We start from the raw sequence: 19,292 nt of genomic DNA on the forward strand, positions 1-19,292 counted from the left end.
ACTTGACTTAAGGGTATCTGTCCAGATCAATATCAGAGAAACGGATCATTTTCCAGTGACCTCTTCAATTTTTTTTCTGAGCCGTATACTGAAACAATGATGATCTGGTCTCAGTCTGCTGACAATTTACTTACTCGGTGTGAAATTGGGCCCTGTTTTGACGAACACAAAACCATCATTCTGTTGTATTACTGGCAACAAGTTAGTTGTCCCTTCTGCCATTTTTTGTAGGAGGATTTAAACCTTCTGCCTATCACTACACATCACTAGCATAGATATATGAAAAAAGATATTTTAGAAAATGAATTGAAAACAAGAAACAAAAATTAGATAATTTCGTGAGGCACATCTGATGTTTTCTCAAGGCACAGAGTTTGGGAATTATTGATTTAAGGTAAGCGTAACCTCCTCTTGTGTCAGTCAAGTCAGGCTGTGAACATTAACATTAAATCCCAGGTGCCATGAATGCATCATTGCCCCCACACCCCCTCCTCAAAACTGCACTCAAGTACAGTACATTCCAAATTAAGTGCTACTGATGGTGGCAAATTAATCCTGTAATAGCCCAGGATATGTCATCTCCGACCGAGTGGAGACGGTTAACTTTCTCTTTTTTGACTTGCCACATTTAATTTCTTGCTCTGTTGCTAATCATAATTTTAACGCATGATAAGAGCGCTGACGGCGGAGATAATGGACTCGAGTAATCCTCATCGGGGAAAAAAACAACACGCAAACTTCGTGGTGTTATCGTAGGCTGTGATCTCTCGCTCTGGATGACACACACACACACACACACACACGCACACACACAGACGCACACACATACACGAGCGGACGTGCACATGGTGAATCTGACACTGTCATTCTTAGAAATTGATTCTTCACAGAAATTAATTAATTTTCATTTAGCCCCAAGCGGCAGCTCAAATCAGGACAAGCTCTCTCTGTGATCCCTTCACTCTCACTCTCTCTCCTCCCTTAATAACTCACTGTCTTATCATATCAACACTCTTTAGCCCAGAGCCTCAGAACAGAGGAGATGATTAAATGAATTCTCGGTATTTATGATGCGATTATGCAAATGAGCTACATTTTTTATTTTATTTATAAAAAAAAAATCCCCTCACAACTCCAGTGGTGACCAACTTGCGTGGGTCATCAGTGCAGTGTACCGCAGAGATGTTGTGATGAATGGGGCTAAATTGACCAGGATTTGATTCGGCGGCGGCGACCACATGCTCATAACTGCACGAGTTTGCCAGCAGAAGTTTGTGTAATAGCCCCCCCCCGCCCCCACTCCAGCCCCTCCCGCTTTGGGGAATTGCTATTGTCTGATAGTTAATCCCCGCTCCCTGGCGCGTGAATGATCCAATTTACACCTGCCGCTAAATGTAGATGAGGACGTGTCAACAAGGATGGGGATTGAAAAACCGTGATCAGCCCAACTGTAAATCAAGCCATCATACTGTACGTGGCCACTTGCACAATATAATCAGAGCCAATGCCGACGTTGCTTGCATATTTGTACCTTTAAAAAAAAAATCATCCGGTTGTGATGGAGTTAGTCCAATATGTCATAGAGGAATGCGATCTACACGTTTCCACCGCTATAAGGTTCACATCTCAAAGCTTCACGTCATTCATTTTCCATTTGCTGATTTTGCTTCCAACGGACACCTTTATCAAGTAAACTTCATTACAACGACTAGATTGAAGGCCAGCAGATTAAAAGATGATCGTAAACGGCTTCGGGGTGCGGCACATTCCCTGAACTGGAGAAGAGGCAAACATTTTAAAATATTTTCAAAGAGCCAACAATAGCGGAACAATTGATCAGGCCTTAATTAAAAGACAATAAAACAAAAGTCGCAAATGTGTTTGGAGTGGTTCCCTTTAAGGGGTGTGGCTTATTGGGTGCCATCAGCACCTTTCAGTCAGTCAGGTTGGCCGCTTATCACGCGGTTCAGTCATTGTGGGCCGCTGCCCCATGCTCCTTGTGAGTGTTTTCATTTTGTATTTGCGTGTTTGTCTGTTTCACTCACGGCCTGAAAGTGCACTGGCAACCTTTGCTCTCCTTGAGGTCGTTACAGTCCTTTGATTTCTCTCGCTTCACGGCAGCATCATGTATCTGAAGCTTGCACGTGACGTAAACTTTGCCTCGCAACTCGAAGCATAAAATTGACTCGGGATGGGTGAGTATTAATGCCAGGTATCTGTATTGGGACGACACTGGCCTTATCTTAAGGTATCAGCTCTTTGTAGAGGCTGCCGATACCAGCCACCTATACTTAAAATACATTTTACCCCAAAAAATCATCCACCTCTACATTCGTTTTGCGTTATACTTGGGCGAATTATCATCCGCAGTTTTGTCATTGTGTTAAATGAAATGACCTTTTATATATCAAAAGTACTACAAGTTACTAAAGTAGGCCTGTACATGTGATCAGTGTATCAAGTTTACTTTTTTTTTTTTTTTTTTTGGTCCTGTAATCTGTTGTCGATGATCGCGCAGTTGCTTTCGCGCGATAATATCGTATCACTCAGCGACTCCTCCCCCTCTTACCAGTGGACTGAACAGTGTGTTTACTGTTGACATTGTACTTTTCGATGGAGTGGGACTGCGTCGCATGGTTTCACCAGAGCTATTGCCCATCTCTTGTCGGCGAATCAACCAAAACCCGGTATCACTCTCTTATGACCTTTTGATACCGATCTCATTAGATTGTGCAGGTGTGCCTAATACTATGGCCTGTTTCATTATCAAATTTGACCTAGTAGATTGAAAAAAAAAGGAATACGTATTAAAAGCCAAAGCAATTACACAAAACTCCCCTTTCCAGTTCCGCCACCCACACGTGAGACCCTGCAGCTAAAAAAAAAAAAAAAAGACAAAATCCAGATCTGTCTCAGGCTGTCTCTGGGGGATTTCTTCCATGTCAGGTGTTAATGGGAACGCTGTTAGACACACGGCAGAAAAGTGCGCAGCCTCCGCCGTGTCTCAATTATCCACACAACTCCCTAACAGTCTTAAGTTAATGAGATCTGAGCAGATCACTCGTTAGAAGTCTTCAAACGACTTTGCCGGGCCGTATTTGTGCTCTTGTGTCAGCTTCCTGCTGCGGTGGTCCGAACCGGCGAGGAAACAAAGCAAAACAAAAAAACAAAAAAAAACCCCAACCTGTTCCAAGAACCTCTCTCTCACAGCGGGTTACTGATTAAGACGGGCCGTCACTTATTACGTGTCAGAGCGGAATGGTCGCCTAAGCTGCCGGGACAAACAACAGCCTGCTCTGGTTTCCATAATGACGCTAATGACGGAACGAGTAAACATCGATTTTCGAGGCCTAAATGAAAGCGTTTGAAGGAGCGGTCACGGAAGTGTCCTGTTTATCTAGCTTTGTCCCTTGCTCTCACCTCTTGCTGTGATCGCGCACAAGCACACGCAAGCGCGTACACTGACTCAACCGTGAAGAAGAATGCCCAACTTTTCTCACTGCCAAAGCCGAGTTATAATTCATGGAAAGGTGGAACAACACACACACACACACACACGGTCACGGCTGCGTGTTTGCTTGGCCTCGCTTGCTAAATGACATTAGTTCCACCGAGGGAACACGGCGGTGGAGGAGGCAACCCGATCCCTCGTCCTTTTCTTTGTGGCTCTCACAAAGGAACAGTTTCATTCTCTTTTCCAAGCACACATCAGGTCAAGCTGTGTAAGTGTGTGTGTGTGAGTGTGTGCTTGTGTGTGTCGTCTCTGTACGCTGACACATAAAAGAAGTCTAATGTGACAAACTGGAGCTCTTGTTACTGTTAAAAAAAAAGGGGGGTGGGTGGGTGGGAGCATGTGTCATAGGCAAGACATGGTTTCGACTTTTCGTCACACAATGGTGTGAAACTTAAGTGGCGGTGCCACTTCTGACAAATTACACTGAGTTAAAAAAAATAATAATAATTTTAATCCAAGGTGTCACACTTGAACCAATTCATCAAAGTAATTCAGACATATGAGCCCAAATTGGAATCAGGTGTTGTGGACAGATGGTTCGTGATCAAGTGGGAGGGACTGGAACACTCACTCGTGTCTTTTTTCGGGGAACCGGTTCAGGTTTAAAATGGTTTTAAAAGCATAGCAGTGGCGTGCATTCACCTCTTGTGTCCTTTTTTATCATCAAATGTGCCCGTGGAAAGTGGTTCCTCACTTCTGCGGTGATTTTACTGTTTATTGTATATGTTAAATTGCTCCATGTACAGCACGTCCAATTTGACTTGATTTGCTAATGCGGGGCCTGGTGGGGATACACGTTGCCCGAAATATGGAGTACAGCGAGTCTCAAAGTGCACTAGCGCCGCTCTGACGTGCCAGAGCCCCCAAGGACCACTTGAGTAGCCTGCGTAAAATATAGCTCAACAGTGATAGGACATTGCGATTTTCTGGGAATGTTGTAGAAATGATCATTGGAAAATTAGGACTCATTCGCATGATCAGTCAACGAATATTATTGATTAATATACTATCTTAATCAGTGTCCAAGGAGTAACTCAGTTTCAGAAAGTTCGGTTGACCTCTGCAGTGCCATCTCAATTAAATCCAAATGAAATTTCCATTTACAGCATAAAATTAAATCAAACATTACAATGAAGTTGGTCGCTATGCATACAGCCTGTTCAAATGTTTTGACAAAATGAATTACAGTTGTTTATTTTTAAACTTGAAATATATTGGGGTTTTTTTTGCCCAGATCAGTTGTATTTAACTTTTAAGTACAGTACATTTGGAGTTGAGTGTTGTACACAAATGTATTTAAATACAATATTGATTGAGCTTTTATGTGTAATACAATTTGGAGTTGACTCACGTATGTATTTTCTATTTCCTCACATTTGAGCATAGTGTTAATCGAGTTGCATGTGCCCTACAATGAGAGCAAAAATACTTTTTAGGACTAAAACCACTCAATTTTCATGTTGTTCATGATGGTGGCACTTGGAGACTATAATATATATATATATTTTTTACATGATAACTGATGTCAAAAGCTAAGAAAACGCTCGAAATTACATTCACACCGACAGAAATTGTACAACTTTGCCTAAAAGTGTGCCACTTAGCCTCCACGGTGGAAGAAAGTTTTTTCGCTGTGAGGCGAACCGGCCCTTTAAGAGACCGAAACAAAATCAGCACTTTGTAACCATGTTTCATGTGTCTGTGTGTGTGTGTGTGTGTGCGCGCGCACGTCTTTGAAGCGGGTCATTTATAAAAGAGCCAAATGTGAAGCAGGTGGAGAATAAACATGAGAGCGAAGAATCTGTTATGATGATAAATGATAAATGAGATGAGGCCGCCTGCAGAGCGCAAAAAAACAAAAAACCCCCCCAAAACACTCTGTGTGTGTTTGTGTGTGGCGTGGGAGCGTGCGCGTCTATCAGTGTGCGCACGCTGATCGTTCCCGGCGTTGTGCTGCTCAGCCCTCAACAACTCGCCAACCTTTTATTGTGGGGGACATTTGTCTTTGGTGGGGGATATTTTGGCTGGTCCAAATGAGGAAAAAAAAATGCTCGGGATGAGCTCCATTCACCCCATTAGACTCTTGTGCGTGTGTGATGGTGGACGCTTCAAAGCCGAGCCCCATTGCTATATCATAAGTCACTGTCAAAGTGAACTGCATTAGAGTGAGGGTTCCTAAAAGGGGGGCACTGTGTGTGTGCGCGCGCTTTTGGGTGCCGCGTTTAGCTCAACTTTAACCCTCGCACTCTTTTGATGTTGTCTTGAGAAGAGTAGGCTGACATGGGGGACCTCCACATCATCTCCGACAGGCTGTAATGGAGTGACACGTGCACACGCACACACACACACACACACACACACACACACACACACACACACACACACACACACACACACACACACACACACACAAAGTCTTGACATCGTCTTGACCCTGGAATGTATCAGAGGAATGCAAGGCGCTATCAGTCTTGGAAATCGGATTCTTGCCATGATCAAACGTTGTGTGTGTGTGCGTGTGTGTGTGAGTTGTCCTTCCTGCTCCTCTCATGACATCATCTCTCAGGCCTCCCTAATAACAATAGCACATCTCGCTTTTTATTTTATTTTATTTTTTTCATCGCAGTTCCCGATCCGTCTTTGTTTTAAGAGGCGGAACGCGGCGATCAATCTTACTCGGTCCTCCTTCACGCGGCGGCGGCCATGATGACGTGCTGATGGCGATGGTTATGATTTATCAAAGCCGACCGTGACGGCGAATACAAACGCGCGGTGATAAACGCAGATTGCAGGGATGGGGATCGTGGGAGTTGTAAACGGGCGGCTAATGTATTCCAAACCGAATCTCGTTTGGGCGAGTTGTGTCTTTTCCTTCTCCTGCCTACCGTATTCCCACAACTAGCGGCGTCCGTTCATGAATCGTTCTCTTGAAACAAATTCGCACACTCCTGTGACTTCAATTTGCAGAACAAGCCGTTGGTCGTCGTCTCTCTGACTTTTTCTTCTGGCTTGGCATCTTCCCGTCTATTCGCACCCTTTTGAAACCACTTCAGGCTGTGGAGTCCCACATTGTCACATGGGGGCGGGCAAAGCCGGTTCAGGGAGGATAAGAAGTAGGAAGAAGAATTTTGGACAGATAAACACGTCTTGCGCATCTGGAAAAAAAGTGCTGCATGTCCTTGTCTTCAGGTATTTAATGCTAGTTTCATATTGCAAGCAAACGGACACGAAAACGAGCACCACCAGAACAAAACATGAGTGGCGGAGAGGACTCGGGGACAAACGGGACTAGGACGACGAGGACAGGTGGACACAAAAACCCAACGTGACAAACAGTGCATGAAAAGGGACACAGAGAAAACTTTTGTGGGAATTGCTGCTTTGGTTTTTGTTCGATTCAGACTCTCTGGAACAGAAGCTGCACTCTGCGGTTTCCTCTCGATATCAGAGTTCATTGCCGCGACAGGATGTCACCGATTTTGAAGCAATCAGTTTCATAGGGTTTTTACAAGCAAGTTGTGCGCCTGCGTCGGTGCAGTGTCACGTTGTGCCGGACAGCGCTGCGCTCTACTTATTAAGAGCTAGCGTCAGCTAATAGTCATTCCCACAAAGCAGAGAGAAAATATGAGCGTTCTGTCACGGTTTGTGCGTGTTCCTGCTCGTTGTGTGTTTAAGTAACAGTCAAAGGCATTTCTGTTAGCCCATCTATGGCATTTCTCAGGAATTATTACTCTCGGGCTTGTGGCTTTTCCTTACACAAAGCGATATAGTTTGACGTTTAAAGATACAGTGTTGAGTTCTCGTTGGCTTCATGGGTCAGTTTTAGAGTCAACTTCAACCGAGAGTGACAAAACAGTTTGAAGCAAGCGCACTCGGTTTCTTGTTAGGAGAACAGGACGGCCGATGAGCGTGAGAACGGCCGCCAAGGAATACTCGCAAAAGTTGTGTTTTGGTAAATAGATCAGGCATATCCCAGTGGGCATCTGATGTCAATTCGACATCAATACGACACCAAAATCCAATCGGCAACGTCAAATTGATCCCAACTTGATGTCACATGCCCGCTGGGGTTCTTCTTTCTCGATTGCGTTGGTTTTCACCTTCTGTTTCTGGAACACATCCGCTTGTCAGAAACAGAGGTCTGCTTATTTATACCAATGAAGACCTTCGCCTTTAAAAAAGATGCCGGGTCCTCTCTGCAGTTGAGTGAAGAAACACTTCCGGCCATTTTGACAAACACACACACACACACACAGACACCGTGGGCCACATTTGTACATGCAGCTGCTCCCTATCAGCACCTCCAGTGAGCCTGTAGCTCTTCCACTGTTTTGACTCTGGCACTTCCTCCTGGCCAATGTGTTTTCGGCCAGATCTGTCATCTTTGTTATGTTTCCTTTTCTCTTCCACCTGCGTTCAGCTCCAGCTGCCGTGTTTGCCGTTTCACGTTACACACAGGTAAGACACTCACACTCGCTAAGCACGGAAGGCAGAACTCAATGTAAACCGTCATGCCTTTCTGCCTGTGTTTTGATGAAACCTGTGTGTGTGTGTGTGTGTGTGTGTGTGTGTGTGTGTGTGTGTGTGTGTGTGTGTGTGTGTGTGTGTGTGTGTGTGTGTGTGTGTGTGTGGCCAGTGCTGGCATGAGCAAGGACGTCTGGGTGAGATTTTAATTAAAGTTTGAGACAAAGAGGTCATAAGCCATACACCCCCTCCTCTGTGCACACCTTATACACACACACACAATGCACTGTTTTTTCTCCCCCCCCCCCCCTTCCCCCTCTCCCCTCTCTCTCATTCCATCCCCTCAGCTTGATGACTTTTCCATGAAAGGCTTTTTCATTAATCCTACCTCAGGGAACCCAGCGCTCTTCAACCTCACACACACACACACACACGCACACACACACACACACACATGCACACACACACACACACACACACACACACACACACATATAGACCTCCCTCTGCGGGTCACTTTGATGTATCAACACACTTGAAGACTAAACACAAAATTAGGTTCCAATTCGTTTTTTTTTTGTTGTTTTTTTCCTTTCCTTTCCAGTGTCTCCTTGATTCTCCCCCGTTCTAAACGCGCAAAGGTGCACCGAGCCATCAGCACGCACAGGCCATTAATTAGTGTGTGCAAATAAACAGTTGTGAGGGAAAGGGAAGCGGCTGCAGTAAAAGAGAAAAAAGAAAAAAAAAAAGGAACCACACTCTTTGGTTGTCTGATTTCCCCCCAGTGGTGCTTTTTACCTCTCATTTGAAGTGTGCGTTGTCAATTGAAGGCGCTTTAGCTTCAAACCAGCCGCCTAAAAATATGTATCCTGCTTTTGTGCGGCACAGTTGACACACTTGATACACTGTAAAAAAAAAAATGGAGTAACTCCCAATGTTGAATGCTTTTGAAATACCAGAAGTCAAAAACTGGGTACTCGTTGACATATGGGAGCTACTGGGACTCGGTGACAGTTTATGAACTATACATATTGCTTGTTATGAAGTCAACTTTCAATATAAACAGTAAAAGGGCCCGTTTCAGTACAGCGGTGCCCTTTGTTCCGAGTTTAATTTGTTCCATGAGCAACTCCAGCTGAAATACCGAGAGACAAAGGTGGCATCAGACGAGTGACGCTCGCAAAAGTGCAATCTGCCATTTGGCAAAACACCATTTGGAATTTCATTGGATAAAGTGCAACGAAAGCTGCAGATAAACTTCAGGGGACGATTGAATGATCTGAATTTCGAGAGATACTGTTGACCGGTGGGCGGCTCCCTGCACTTTTCATTTTTGTTTGAACCAAAAACCAAGACATGTGAAAGACCAAGATTTCTGTTATATTGACATATTTGACAGTATTCTTTTTTTTTGCGGGGGGGGGGGGGCTGTGGAAGAAACATAATCTTAAAGGTTGTATTATGATGCCAAATCCAACATCGGCTCCAAATCTCGGTTCTCTGCATCCCCGATAACTAATGATCGATATCGCCCCCACCGTTTCCTCCCCACGTTTGCCAACAAATGCCTTTTTGCGCGCGCGGTCCTGTGTGAAAACCTCAATGTGTCTCTGCGCCCGCGTGCGTGCGTGCGTGCGTGTGTGTAGGAGTGCGTGTGTGTGATATCTGATGTCAGCTGTCACATCCCAGTCGGTCTGGGCCCATAATAAGAGACAATAATAACAACTCATTAAAACCGAGGGCAGGAACTGTGGAGCTCATCGGCTCATCAAATTAACCTTTGAACACTTCATATGCGGTACACACATATTGCTTTGAGCTCACGCGCACGCACACACACACACACACACACACACACACACACACGCACGCACACACGTGATGGAGCTACCTGTTTTTGTCTCAGTTAGTGGCTACATAATCCGTCTGTTTTTGGCGCGCACACACACACACACACACTCGCAGCCAGTGGGTGTGTCAACAGGGGATTGGTCCTTTCTGTTGGGTAATTGATGAATTATATGCAATATGCAAATGAGGCGCCATTAATCTCCTGACTGACAGCTTCGTTTATGGGCCCTTAATGACGGCTGGATTAGATTCTAATTAAAATCTGCTGAAAGACACCCCACGCTAGGAAGCGGCTGCCGCTCGTCTATCGCCCTCTCTTCGTTCTTTTTAATCTCTCGGACACCCTCCTTCCGTGTATTCCATCTCTCCCTCCACCTTTCCTCCTCCTCTGCACACTTTCTTTCGCCTCGCCTCCCGTCTTTTAATATCCTTCCTCGCGGGCATACGCGCGCCCACATTTCTGACGATATGAAGTGTGTAGTACGAGAGGAGATGAGGCGCCGTGCTTGTCATTAAGCCTGATGTGGCCCGTGTCATTCCCCCTGTCAGGACATTCACACCGTTTAGTCAGAGCCCAAGTGATGTCTGACAGCTTTTCACCATCGCCGCACCCCCCTCGCGGAACTCCCTCCCCAAGCCCGCAAATGGGATTGATTGAGCATGTCCGGCCCAATCGCGGCATAGAAGGCCGCAGTCGACACCACAAGACCTGACCGCGCCAACGAATGGACGACACGTGACGTCTGGATGGCCGGGCTAGCGCGAGTCGAGCTCTGACACAGTCGGTAGCGGTGGCGCGCAACCTTTTGACATCAAGTTAGAACTGCTAGCAAGATTGGAACACAGCCTCAGTTCACTCAAAGCTGCCCCCCTCGCTGATGTGCACGAGTGGAGTTTTCAAAGCTGGCCGTTCGTAGTTCTTCAGCGTCGGAGCGACTTGCAAGAAGCCACAAAGTCAAGAAAGTAGTCAAGCCGTCTTCTATCGCAAAGCGATGGACACGCATGAACGTGCTTGAGCATGGTGGAGTGCGGGGCCGGGCGGGGGACAATGTAGGAAGAGCGCAACTGTGTTCCCGCCCCGTTCACGACAATTGGCCCAGTGTGAGTCTGCTTGAAGTGAGAAGAAAATCTCGCAACAAATGGCCAAGTGAGACAACAAGGAGCAAGTGGGCGAGCGCGCGCATTTAATAAGCACACAAATGAATAAGTAAGCTGAACAGTAATGAGGCGCTTTATTGATGCCATAGGGGGAAACTCGCCTTTTTTTGGTGTTTTTTATTTTTATTTTTTGCTTTGCTCGTATCTACGGGGGCGGGAGGGCAGATTTGCTGTGCAGCAGTCTTCCAGGAAATCACTCACATTTCACTTGTTATCCCGCAACGTCCGTCCTCGTTGAATTTTATAGACTCGAAGGCCGGTTTTGTTCGGCACGGGGCCACCCGTCTCAGAACTCAGCGTGACTCAAAAGACAGCGAAAAGTACCAAAGTGAATAATAACCGATGTTGTTGTGCTCCCGCAGTTCGAGGCCCGGCCGACCGCCCAAGAGGCTGCAGACGGTGACTGACGGCGGCGCTCACCACATGCTCTCCCACGGCGGTCTGATGCACGCCGGGATCATGCCTCCCGCAGGTGACCGCCCAGCACTCACCGTACGCACGCTGTTTATTACCTGCACACGAGGAAAACATACGGCAACTGCAAAATGTCACACACACACACACGTTTGGAGACACACGGCACCACTTGAGCATGTTCGTACATACTCTACCTCGTAATACATTTTTTTTCCCCTTTATTCAAGGGGTGGGTAAAATTGTGTTCTCAAGGTCCACATTTCATAATCAAAACGATAAAATGGGCAAGGTTATTGTATGTTAGGTCAACGGAAGAAAAAAAAATAGAATGCAAAATATTTCTTTCATGATTTGACAGCTGTCAGTTTCTCAAATGGCAGCGCGTTGCAGTCGTGGTTTCAATATGTGCCCTGCAATTGCCCGGCAACCGCTCAGGGTGTACAGCGCCTGCGCCCAAAGTGGGACGAGAAATGCTCCAGCTCGCCCGCGAGCCTAATGAGAACACGCCCCCATAGAAGATGAAAGGTCGGAGGTCACCTAAATGCAGAGCAGATTGAGGATGAGGTGACTTTTGTGTCTTTGTTGCAACGACACTTTGCGCCCACGCAAGTGTTGGCAGGAGGAGGGCGGAGTGGAACGAGGTGACTGATTAATAAGATTAACACGCACTGCTGCCACCTCAGATAAAGACCTGCAAACTTTTTTTTTTTTTTCTCCTGGTTGAACTATAAAGTTCACAAAAAGTCCTTTGTAATCTTCAAACCTGCAAAACTTGCGAGCTATTAATTATCTCCGGATGGGTTTAAGCATAATTTGAGTTTTGAAACTAGGGCTATGAAAGCATTTTCTGTTACACAACCTTTTTGTGTAACAGAAAATGCTGCGACATTTTTCCCACTGCTCTGAATGTGATTGTGTCTGGTAAACAGCTGCTGGATAATGAATTTTTTTTTCCCCCCCAAAATTTAAAATGTGCATAATAGCAAACTGTGTTTCCTTCTCTGGAAACATTAGTGAGATTTGAATTTGACAGAAGAACTGTAACTGCGTCAGGTTGTCACCACCAACATTTTCGACACTCCATATGGGGCACTTTGTTTAGGGGCTATATGCTAGCCACTTGTCGCTAACACAGAAAGCAGACGGCACATTCTCCAATGTCAGCATGATTAGATTTTTTTAAGCTAATTTTGGAATGGCATTGAGTTGAACTTAAACTGGGTTTCAACATCGATTCAGGAAAACGGGTCGAACCAACCGCCAGGCTACCGCAAGCTGCCATGAACCACTTCAAAATAAAAGTGCAGTTTATATTTGGGAATATTTCATGATGAGGTTGGCCTGCTCACCATGTCGGCAGTGTTATACCATTATGTTAAGCATTGCTACAGCTGGTTTGACTGTCTTCCCGACCATGCACACCAAATTAACGGGTGCTGGAAGGCAGAAAAAAAATCCTTGAGCAATCAAGGTACTTGATTTACATAAGGACTCGCTTCACCACTCCTCTGTTGTAAAGTTAAACAAATACTGAAGGACAAATACATTTAATTTATGATGCAATTCATATCTTTACACTGAAATAATCGCTCATTGTCTTAATTACGCTGTCACTGTATTGTACGGGGGGGCCTGTTACCAGCGTCCAGCTTTGGCGGCGCTAGCGGCGTCGGCGAGAGCTGTCGGCTTTACTTTTCAAAGGCGTGACTCGGCACACGTGGATGCTGACAGCGTGACGCAGTTGCCATCCCTCCTGTGCTCTTTTCGTCAGCAAAATCGCTCCTGTGTTTGTGATGTCACTTTGCGATTAAGTGGTGCGTTTGCGGGCTCGTACATTTCAGTACTTGGCTTGGCATGCTCATTACAGCCCCTCAACAGCAATACTCAACACAAGGATTTTTATTTTCTGTCCCCGCACACACTCCTGGTGCTCTCTTCAAAACAGAGGAGGACCTTCCAAACAGCGAAAAAGACAGCAACTTTCAACCACCAAGTTTGGCAAAAAAAAAAAAAAAGAGGGCACTTTTCAAGCATCCTTTTATAGTGTCTTGTGAGACTGCGTTATGGGAGCATTAAAATTGTGCACTTGCATAAATGCAACAGGATGATCAGAGTGGACCCCCCCCCCCCAAAAAAATATTTTTTTATTGCTTTGGGGGGGGGTGCACATGTTATACCTGGGTACGAATCATACATGGGATTTTACGATTGCATTGGCCTCAAAATCCATATTGGTTGGGCCCGAGAAATTGGTTTTTAATTACTCAAAAGCCTACTAAAGGTCAGAGCACCTTGTTATTAAGCTTGTCTGTGAGTCCTTTTTGTTTTTTTCGCCCTTGTGCATGTGTGTGTGAGTGTGTGTGTGTGTGTCTAAAACGAGAGGAAAAAAGTCATTGTTGGCACCTGACCGATCTCAAAGTTGCCCTTGTCTTTGTGGTCGTCTCTGCGTACTGATCTTTTTATTCTGCTCCTCAAAAGATTTTCTATTAGCCGCCGCTTTCGTTCCTGTTGTTCAAAGGTGCTTCGCTGCGCGTGTGTGTGTGTGTGTGTGTGTGTGTGTGTGTGTGTGTGTTGTGTGATTTTTGCTCGAGAGTGTCCGTTTCTGGGGGTGGGGGGGGGCATTCTCTTTCCCACCTCAAGGAGAGGGCGCGGCGGCAATGTCAGCGCTCCTGATTGGAGGCAGGCCTACATGAGAGAGAGGGAGAGAAAGTATGAGAGAGAGAGAGAGAGAGAGAGAGCGTTCCGGTGAGGACATTTGAGCGTTAAAAAAAAAAAAAAAAGGGCGGTGGGAATCGTTTGATGTGATCCCCTCCTCAGTGTCTCCCCCACACACACACAAACCCAACATGGCGGCCAGACGTCCCGCTGTGATGCTGACATTTTGAAAAGGTAAAAGTGAGGCGAGGAAAAAGGGCAGTGGAGAAGATGAGAAGAAGAAAAGGGGACAATTTGTTGTGGTTGTCGACGTTTTTGCTCGCACAGACAGAATCCCGTCCGTCGTTTGTGTGAAGAGCAGAAGGCGAAGGAGGAGAGAAGAAAAAAAAAAAAAGAACAAAAACAGAGCAGTTGAGCTTGGCGCTAATGTTTCGATGTAGCCAAGATCAGGAAATTAAGACTTAAGGCCTTGTTTGTATTTCCTCCCTGGTGTTTGCACAGTTGTCCAGTTTTAATAATTCGCCGTGTTTGTCCGCATTAGCGCAAGACATATTTAATTGTATGAATTTGAAAGGTTGCCCTCGCCGGGTCAGAGTCGTCGCAGAGGTTCTCGGAAGAAATGAAAATGGGCCTCGCTATTCTCCTCACTCTTGAAAGGCAAAATGAGCGCAGATTTAATCCAAAAAAATAAAATAAAATAAACAAAATAAAATCGAAGTTGCTTGCTTCCTTTCAAATACTGGACGGCAAAAATGTTGCGTGTTGACCGCAGTGCTCCGTGCGGGAGAGATGAATGTCTCTCTTGATTCACCTGCCACACTAAATGAACGGTGCACCGGAGCGGCTGGAATGAATGTCTTCCAGTGACAACCTTCCGTAGAGCTTAATCTTCCACCGGGGCCATTGATCCAACTGCTATTGATCGCCTTTCCCTTCGCTCTGTCTCTCACCCCACCTTAAGGAGGTTATGTTTAGTTACATCAGTGTGGCTCTCACTGCACGCGTGAGAGCCAACATCCTCTCCTTCGTTTTTTCTATACAAGGGATAGAAAAAGTCGGGCCAATTATGTTGAACCCCCCCCCCCCCCCCCCACCCCAAGAAAAATGATTCTAGGCAGGAGTTTTGCCGATTAAGCGTCAATATCATTTTATCTGTCAATATCAATTTTTGATCTGTTCTCGCAGATCTGTCCGCCCTGGCCAAGAAGATCAAACTGGAGATGGGCGGTTACCACAGCAACCAACATCATGGCGGCCACAACGGAGAGAACGGCGACCACAGTCCCGGATTGAGTCGGTGTCATTTCTTTTTCTACACACACACACACACACACACACACACACACACACACACACACACACACACACACTCATGCGTGTATACACATAAACGTTGTTGATTGCCCCACAATTGTTACATCTATGCACTGTCGGTGCGAATCATGCAGCTGATTGGACTCCGGATGTGACGTCGTCCGTGTTGTGAGCTGTAACCCGGTTTGCTAGATGAAGTGAGAAAAATGTCAACGTTCGGCGATTTTCCATCATGCGCGTCCTCATGAGGATGGTGTGTGAGACGCAGCCTATCCCGGAATGTTTTGGGCGAGAGGTGGGGGGGTGCGGGGGGGCACACCCTGGATTGGTCGCCAGCCAATGGCAGGGCAAATGAGGACAAACAACAAAAATCTTCAAACTTCAATAAGCCTTATCGGACACTTCATGTAAATGTGGACCGCATCAAAGAACAGAGCGGGCCGCGGGTGGCCACGCGTGTCGTGCTTTGCTCACCTCCTGCGCCGGGATGGACAGAGCGCCAGACCGAGAGATGACCAAGATGAGAGGTCGGAGACCAATCAATAGCCTTCTCTCTAATTCACTACCTTGAATGCAAACGACGAACGGGGGGGGGGGGGGGGGGGGGGACAATCGATGGCTCAACACACACACACACACACACACACACACAAGCCGGATGCTCCAACCCCCTTACGCTCCCACTCCTCACCCCCCCCCCCCGCCGTTATCGACAGGTTAAAGCGACATCAGTGTGTTTAGACAGATGACAGGGCTTATACGGAGGCCTGTGTGGAATACACTTATCAATCTGGCGTGCGCGCGCGCACACACACACACACACACACGTAGCAGTTTAAATTATGCATCTCTTTATATGTCGCTACCATTACTATTATTAGTTTCTATTGTACGTGTTTGCCGTGGTCCTCGCGGCCGCTCGTAACCTTTGTTTACCAGCGGCGATAACATCTGTGTGGAGTTAGGTGGCATGGTTACCACCAGCCATTACGAACCCGTAAAGCTTAATCACTCTTAAAGCCGGAGTCAAGTGGAAACACACGTACGCACACACATAAGCATACGACACAGGCTTTTTTTTTTTTTTTTAAGCGCCACCCACTGCCTTATGGAAAGTGCAGGGCCCCTACTAGGTCTGGAAGCACCACAAAGGCGGAACTCGCACGCATGCACGCAAATGCTGAGTGCAACACCTTTCTGAGCGTGAGCCATTTGTGCGTTTAACAAGATCTTCTGGGAAATTTACAGCCACGGTTTGTTTACAGTAATGGCTTGTTTGGATAAACAGAAGAGAGCCACTTTGACCTTTGATGTTTTTTAATGAAACATAAGAGAGAGCGATGGGAGGGCCAAAGAGAACAAGGAGGGCGGGTTGGGGCCAGGGGGGGGTTGGGGGGGTGCGAAGGAAATGATAGCAGGAGGTGGTGGCAGAGGAGAAGTCAAATGCACGCAGCGGCTGCCGCTTGATTGTGGCAGCCGCTGTTTGTTTACATCCACTCGCGTTTTCTTCTTTTGTTTGGAAGCATCCAGCGGGCCCAAAACAAGAAAACATATGTCCGCTCCAGGGCCTGACCAATTACTCAGCCTATATAAGCTAGCTAAATATGCATCGCTTGGTGTACTTCTTTATTTATTTCTCTCTCTCTCTATCGGAATCGGCCTCAAAAAAATCCGTATCAGTGCGACCCTCACGCAATCACTTCCGTCCTGCTTATTTTGCTGTTTGTCTTTCCGTTCTGCGATACTTCCTCCATTCCTTCCTTCTTCCGTTCTCCTTTCTCGCCTTCCAGCCTCCATTTCCTTTCCTACTTTCTTACCTTCTGTCAGAATTTGAATCGGATTCATTAGCCGTGCGTGCAAGAAACAAGGAGTTTACTTCCCAGTTACTTTCTTACCTTCTGTCCTGCCTGTCCTCGTACCTTTTCCTGTCTACTTTCCTTCTTTTGCTTTCCATTCATACTGACCCCTTTAATTTCTTCTCTCCATCCTTAGATTTTCCTTTCCGTCCTTCCTTTTATCCTCTATTCCATCTTCTATTTACTTTCCTTCCTTCCTGCCTGCCTGCCTGCCTGCCTGCCTTCCTTCCTTCCTTCCTTCATATCTTCCCTCCTTCCTTTGTTTCTATTTCTATTCTTCCTTCCTTCCTTCCTTCCATCCTCCTTTGTTTCCATCCAATATTTACCGTCAATCGTATCTTCCTTCAGTCCCCGTTTGCATCCCTTTCCTCCTTTCCTCCTTTTACTCTTCCCCTCTCTGTCTTCTTTCATCTCTTTCCTTCGCTGTCCTTCCTTCATCCCCCGTCCCCAACTCCCTTTCATCTTATTTATGACAATTGTGTAGAAAGGCGACCAACATTGTGTTGTTTGGGGTGGGGGGGTTTCTCCTCCCCTCCTTTGTGTGCATAATTACCCATCATGCGTTGCTGGCCCAGCACCAGCACTGCCATCAGCTTCTTTTGTTCCACTTCCTCGCCGTGTGTGTCTTTTGTTTTTGCTTGTGCCTTTATTAAATGATAAATATTTATGTCAAACCTCTACCCCCCCCCCCCCCCCCAAATGGGATTGTTTGTGTCCTGACCAGAGAGAGGGATGTCAACAAGCCACAGGGGTGCCGTTGAGGGAAGGGATTTCCCTTTAAAGCGAGTCGTTTCTTGATTTAAAGAGAGCCGTGTGAACAATAGATTGGCCGAGATGAGATGAGCTGCGCTTGGAAGTGGCGAAAGTGCATCGGAATATCAAAAGGGACACGTGTTTGTTTGTTTGTCGCCATGAGGCGGACAGTGGAAACTTTGTCCCGGTGCGGTCGTGAGCGCAACTGGAATATCACGAAATGCCATTCGGGAAAGCTGGGGGGGAAACAATAAATATCCCACTTGGGGCTGTCGAGGGCCCCAAAGTGTTCATACGATAACGTTTTCGTCCACTTGATTGGGAGGCCGACTCTTGTTTGCTTTCCGCCTCGGTGCCGTTCACTTGGTCAGGTGGCAACGCTCCCGTAAGTACGTTGTGGTTTTTGTGGTGGCTCATTCCTAAAACCATACACATATACAGTTTGTTCAATGTATTTATTTGGAATATTATGTTGCCAGATTGTTTTTCCTCCGCTACGTTTAACGACTTGTAATTATCAGTCAAGTTCTTCTGGCTTGTGACGATTTTCTTATGTGACCCGTGCTGAACTTCTTGAGTGCACTCTATGACTCGGAGTGCCGTTCCTTGACATTTTGAGTTTTTCGGAGTCCTTCAATGGGTTAACAATCAAACATTTCAGCTGATGTCGGACCTCCTCCTTGGAGATTAACGGAAGGATCCCCTTATAAGGTATGTCGAGCAAAAATCCAACCTCACTCATCTTATTCTTTTCTCCATCTCAAGTTCTGGACCAGCTGCCCTTCATGATGATGTCACATCCCCTGATCCCGGCCAGTCTGGCACCGGCCTCCGTTTCCATGGCGATGGGCCAGATGAACCGCTTGAGCACGCTGGCCAGCATCGCCAACATGGCGCAGCTCCACCACGCCAACCCGGCCGCCCGGCCCCCCGCCTCCGTCATTAAGGTGAACGCCCACCGAAAAACGAGGATCCCGTCGCACTGCAGCCGTGTTATTTCGCAGCTTCCGGCCCGTTTCAGACCACAGACCCAAAACGTTGTCCGCCGTGTGGTATATTTGAACGGGACTATTTTGTTTCACCTCCAAATAGATGCATCAACTTACATGCCGCACCCCAAAAGGTTCTATTTGTCCATGAACAAAATACGTATTGTTCTCCTGTTTATTGGGAGGACTTGCCCTCCCCTAAAGATTCATCAAACGAAACTTTTCAAAGTAAGCCAAACGATGTCAGTTTTCTTGATACGATATGAAAATGGTTGTGAGAACATCTCTCTTCGTTGCCAATCTCCTGCTCATTCTCCCTGT

At 46.4% G+C, this 19,292-nt stretch overlaps 1 protein-coding gene across 4 annotated transcripts in view; it reads left to right on the forward strand.

Annotated features, from left to right (window-relative positions):
* The window catches only part of dachc (dachshund c), a 31,218-nt gene that overhangs the window by 1,288 nt on the left and 10,638 nt on the right, over positions 1-19,292 (forward strand). For all 4 annotated transcript variants that reach the window (XM_086121772.1, XM_086121774.1, XM_086121773.1 and 1 more), the window contains exons 2-4: positions 11,350-11,459; positions 15,245-15,352; positions 18,748-18,929. In XM_086121772.1, the coding sequence (XP_085977898.1) occupies positions 11,350-11,459; positions 15,245-15,352; positions 18,748-18,929 (400 nt within the window). The remainder of the gene's footprint in view (positions 1-11,349; positions 11,460-15,244; positions 15,353-18,747; positions 18,930-19,292) is intronic.

This window comes from Hippocampus guttulatus, chromosome 10 (assembly GCF_054856545.1).
Source record: "Hippocampus guttulatus isolate MCC_2025c chromosome 10, RoL_Hgut_1.0, whole genome shotgun sequence".
NCBI lineage: Eukaryota > Metazoa > Chordata > Actinopteri > Syngnathiformes > Syngnathidae > Hippocampus > Hippocampus guttulatus.